The sequence below is a fragment of the Zingiber officinale genome, chromosome 11B (genome assembly GCF_018446385.1).
Source record: "Zingiber officinale cultivar Zhangliang chromosome 11B, Zo_v1.1, whole genome shotgun sequence".
Lineage (NCBI taxonomy): Eukaryota > Viridiplantae > Streptophyta > Magnoliopsida > Zingiberales > Zingiberaceae > Zingiber > Zingiber officinale.
The window spans coordinates 86,596,837-86,602,489 of record NC_056007.1 but is presented as its reverse complement, the minus strand read 5'-3'; the positions used below and the strand labels follow the sequence as shown (position 1 = coordinate 86,602,489).

Here is a 5,653-nt window from a genome sequence, read left to right as displayed (position 1 = left end):
GTAGGAGGAACTTATTTCCTAATAGAATGAACTACCATCTGACTATGAACCCCTATGTCCGTAGCGGCAAATGATCACTTAACCTTTTTTTTTTTTTTTTGATGAAACTGATCGATCATCCTTTGATCATTAGGGACAAAGGTTTTGATGCATTTGTCAGCTTAAACAGAAACGAAAAATGTATAATTGTTATTCAGGGTTAACTTCGCAAAGAAACTCAAAGGAAACAAAAGAAAAAGAATAGAAAAATCACGAACAGTATACTGCATAAGAGATGCTTAAAAGTTTGTCAATAATCTATTATTAGTTCCTAAATTATTCGTTGGCCAAGCTGATTTTTTTTTTAAAACAAAGTTTTTAGCAATGGAGGATTCTTGGATCAACGAAAGCGATTAGTCTGTTTTTTTTATTATGAATTTTAGTACGAATGCATCCTTGTGGCCTCACCTCCACCAAATGAGCTGACCTGACCTCTCACCTAAGTCATTTCATCCTTTCCTATTACTCGCCAATTCCTTAGCAAACAAAACCAGAAGCTACTTAACCAGATTCTCGGCCATTACCTTGTATAAAAATGAAGTAAACTTGTTAATTAGCTACCCTAACAGACTGAAAGCATAGTCTTATTGATAAGTTATAATGGATTGAAATTGGCTGATACAGTGATGTGATTTCTGGACAGAGGTCTAGCTAGTGTCGGCTGATGTGTTAAGACAATGCACCTACCATTACAATAATATACCATGATATTCTTTATGCTTGCTACGTGTCACCAACTTCTAACAGCATCAGAGTTCCCTTCTCTTCTTCATCACAAAGCCATCTCCACATGGATGCGTAGAATAAAGGGCTGGGCTGTACAGCTCCTACGTGCATCTATAAGTAGCTGGGCATGGTCACTAGGCCTGGGTCGGTACGGTATACCATACCAAAAATTGAGTACCGTATACCGTACCAAAACATTCGGTATTCTAAAAAATGATACCGATACCATACCGATATTTCGGTATACCAAAATTTCGGTATATTGAAATGTCGGTATGGTATCGGTAAAATACCGTCATACAGTCATATAAGAAGAATTCTCCATTTTTTATATTTGTTGCTAGTCTCAAACAAAAACAGGACTACAGGAGATCAATATTTCTTATATATTTAATTTGATTTCACTTGTATTATTTATGATGTGATTTGGTCAGAACCTTCAGAATGATTGCACTCAAGAAGAATCTAAAGTTACATATTTATACGAGAGACAACAGGTACATGCAATAGCCGAGGTTTGATCATCTTGGTACTTTGCCCATGGCTGACTCGAGAACCTGTGAAGTATCGAATCAAGTAGATATAAAGAGCACACTTGATGAGTATTTACAGAACTCAACTAAAAGACCATTGTATTTCTTCAAGAGATCTTCCCTTGGTCGCAGGAACCCATATTATGACAAACAATAGGGTGAGGGCACTCACAACTGCATAAATAAAAAAGGTACCTGGCAAAGATAAATAAGAAGAAGCAAAAAAATCTATGCAATAAAAATAGGTGTCAATTTTCAGAGAGAAGCACATGGTAACAGAATTTCAACCTCCAGAGGTCCAACTCAAAAGCAAATTTGCAGTCATTGTTACCGCAAACGGCATCAACCTGTTCACAAGTGTTGCTACACTGCCTGCAAGACTCTGAATGAAGATTAAGCTTTCTCTGTACCACAGTTCTAGTATTACATTGATATAGATATGCACAACGATTATGAAAAATATCACATATGAAAAATCTCATAAGCAGATATAATTGAATACCGCAACGCTTATTGAGACTCAACTTACTAAATGAACACACGTTACACACATGGGTAAGACTCATAACTAATAATGCTTATCACTTAGTGTGAACTTCGCATACAACATAAAATCACGAAAAGATTTCTCGGAAATCCAAATTGTCAACAAAGCAAAAATTCATAAAACAATGAATATAAAATTGATAGTCGGACACCTCAATGACTCAATATTCTATAGTAAAACTTCAATAATTCAGTGTCGGACACCTCAGTATCTATATTTCTATATTGAAAAAATTAACTATAACAAAATACAAGCACCTATATAATGAGTTTGTGGATAATTGATGAATCAATCGTTGATTTTGTTAATAAGTTTTTCTTAAACTTTCAGAGAAATGTGCTAACCCACCATACATTCAACAAGAACACCAGTAACCTACAACAATCTTTCTGAAGAGAGTAAACTAATTAGCTTTAACTCACATACCTCAGACATAACATAATAATCCATGGAATTGCTCCCAACCCAAGAGAGAAGGAAACGACAAAAGCCTATGAGAAGATAAACAATAGATTAGGGATTACAAAACAATGACTTCTGTTATATAAAATGATAAACTCACAGCTGACGTATACATACCACAAGTCCAACCAAAGAAAGGATGCTCATTACATGGTATGGATAAGATTCTTGCAAAAAGACTCCCTGTTATCAACAATTACAAAAATTTTAAAAATTATTGAAATAAGTATAAAGGATGCCTAATCACATTAAAAAGGAACATCAAGTTATGCCACAGAACAATCATTGTACTAACAATTTAGTAAACTGACTATTGCCAGACTGACCTCCAGAAAAAAAAAACAACAGAAACTAGGAGAAGGCTTCGCCCATTCCTGCAGTGCAGATCTGCAACCAAATAAGATTTTCCATATACATTATTATTACTTTTAAAACAGATGCATAAAAAAGGTAATTTATGTCGCATAAGCTTACTATAAGAAGAATTCTTCGACCCAGCTCTGTCTGTTAACCATGTGGTAACACCAGTAGCAACCACCTGGAAGATAGTTGATGTCCCTTTGGTAAGAAGATGAGGACACTAAAACTTTAGGATATTATATTAAAATCCTGAAATGAGATTCAAAATGATAACCTGAATAGCTCCAAGGCCGCATGTGGCAAGGTCACTATTTGTAATCCCTGTTCAAGAATAAAAATCCAGACAAAATTGGACATGTTTGAACTCAAATGAAGGTTTAGAGGTTTACCATTATGTGGGCACATATATGCAGATTGACATCAATTTATCCATATATATTAACAAATGGAAACCCCATTTCTTAACAGTTCAAAGTATATAAAATTCCAATTAAAAAAATTCTAGAGTAAATTCGACAGGATGAAAAATATAATAAGATTGACTGTTGATGAATGAAATAAAATATTTCTGATTAGTGCAACACTAAATGACTATCAAATACATTTTAGATTAACCTGCAATACTTCTTGTAAGCCATTGTCAACTACATTCTCACTCAAGTATAAATCTCATGAATGCAGAATATAAATATAATTCATAAACCATCAAATATCTTACAAGATTAGTGTTTCATGTAAAAGTCAAAACTCAAAACAAGTGTCACATCAAATTTATCACAAGTTGTAACACTAAATGACTATTGCTTAGACTGCTTAGTTACAAAAAAAAGTGTCTGCAGATTTTTTGAAATTCCAACGTCTCAAAAGACCTGCAAAAGTTAAAAACTAAAATTTAGTTACAAATATTAGAATTTAAATAAGAAAACATAAATGCAATCTTACTAACTATAATTTTGTTGAAACTCTAAGTCTCTAACATCTCAAAGGACCTGCAAAAGTTACAAACTAAATTTAGTTACAAATATTAGAATTGAAATAAGTAAACATAAATATAGTCTTACTCTTAAAGTTAGACCAAAGTGGAGGGGGGAGAAGATGAAGTGTTTGCACGGTCTTGATTGGCATTTGCATCTGTTAAAAGAAACATTATTATTCATGTTAGATTAACAATGATATAAATATAAACTTAATTTAATAAAAAATGGTTACTTTTTTCAATTTCTTCAATTTCCTTATATAGTTCAAGGTCATCATCAGTTGGATCTTTCCAAAAAGAGAACTCCTCCGCTCTTAGCCAATCACTAGTGCATACCAATGCCTCTACCATTTTAGGACTCAAACTGCTCCTAAAAGGATCCACAATTCTTTTGCCCAAACTAAAAGCTGACTCACTAGCAACGGTTGAGCATGGAATTGAAAAAACATCCTTAGCAATCATTGAAAGGATTGGGTACCTAGTTTCACTTCCTTTCCACCACTCCAAAAGATTGAAAGATTGATTATATCGTTTTTCAATCTCATCGGCCAAGTACTTATCCACTTCATTGGATATCTCTTGAAGTTGCTCTTCTTCATTTTGTGCTTCCACATCATCAAACAATTCATCACAAAGACCACCACCAGGTCCACCACCACCACTAGTGTCGCCATATCCATCATCACACTCTATTTGCATATCTTGACTCTCAACATTCAAAATATCATTTATTCCCTTGTACTCCATCCATAAAGTTACCAAGCTTTGTTTGACACTATCAACAAACTCTTTGACACTTGTAGGAGTACCTCCCAATTTTCTGAAGATGACTTTCATCATTTGAAGTTTGTTTCTCGGGTCCAAAATATTACCAATAAATATCAAAGGGTTAATGTTATTCCAATTTCCTCAATACTTGTCAAACTTTAACTTCATTGCACATGCTACCTCTTTAAGGATTGGATTTGAATCATCATGTCTCTTTCTATCAATCTCAACTTGTAGTGCAATCATGGTTTGATAAAGCAATTGGGAGGTAGGACTTTTTGATGCACTTAGCTCCAAAGTGGCATCATAAAACTTTTTCAGAAAGTGTACAAAAGCCTTTGAAATCTCCCAATCATCACCATTTGGAGGCCCTATCCTTTCTTTACCCTTATCATCTTTTTCACTGAAATAATTCATAAAGCGCAACCATTCTTCAGTCATCCTTTCAAACACCCTTCTATACTTTAATGCAACTTCAAGCATTTTATAAGTTGCATTCCACCTTGTTTTGACATCCATAGGTACTGTTGATGTACTAGAAAACTTGGCTAGTATGACAAACTCCCTAAATTTATTCAATCTTGATGGGGAAGAATGAATAAAAACAACTGCATTCCTTATAGCTTTAATTGAAACATTAAGCTCCTTCAAGCCACCCTTAACAATTAAGTTAATTATATGATAGACACCCCTCAAGTGCAAGTATTTCCCTTCAAACAACAATGAATTTTCACTTTTCATTCTTCTTTTCAAGTAATCAATTGCAGTGTCATTAGATGAAGCATTGTCAACTACAATTGAAAATACTTTGTCTATCCCCCAATCTCTTAGACAAACCTCAACCATCTTTCCAATTTCTTCCCCATGATGACTAGTGATTTTTGTGAAGTTAATTATTCTTTTATGTAGCTTCCAATCACTATCCAAGAAGTGAGCTGTCACTACCATGTAATTTATGTTTTGAATGGATGTCCAAGTATCAGTAGTGATGCTTATCCTTTGGTTGCCAATCACACTTTGTATCTTAGCCTTTTCAACTAAGAAAATATCATAAACCATACTTGCAACTTTCTCTCGATCAGGAATTCTGAATCTTGGTTGTAATTCATGTAATAATTCTACAAACCCCTTCCCTTCGACAACCCTAAAAGACACTTCATCGACAATCACATATCTCGCCACTTTCAATTCACATTTTTTTTGATTAAAAGTATGAGGAACCAATGCACTTCCTTGCCCCAT

The 5,653-nt window shown here is 34.1% G+C and overlaps 1 protein-coding gene across 1 annotated transcript; it reads right to left on the bottom strand.

Moving 5' to 3' along the window:
- Positions 1-4,552: 4,552 nt before the first annotated feature.
- On the bottom strand, positions 4,553-5,653 carry LOC122034145 (zinc finger BED domain-containing protein RICESLEEPER 2-like). The gene has a single exon (XM_042593268.1). The coding sequence runs from the start codon at positions 5,651-5,653 to the stop codon at positions 4,553-4,555; it is 1,101 nt and encodes a 366-aa protein (XP_042449202.1).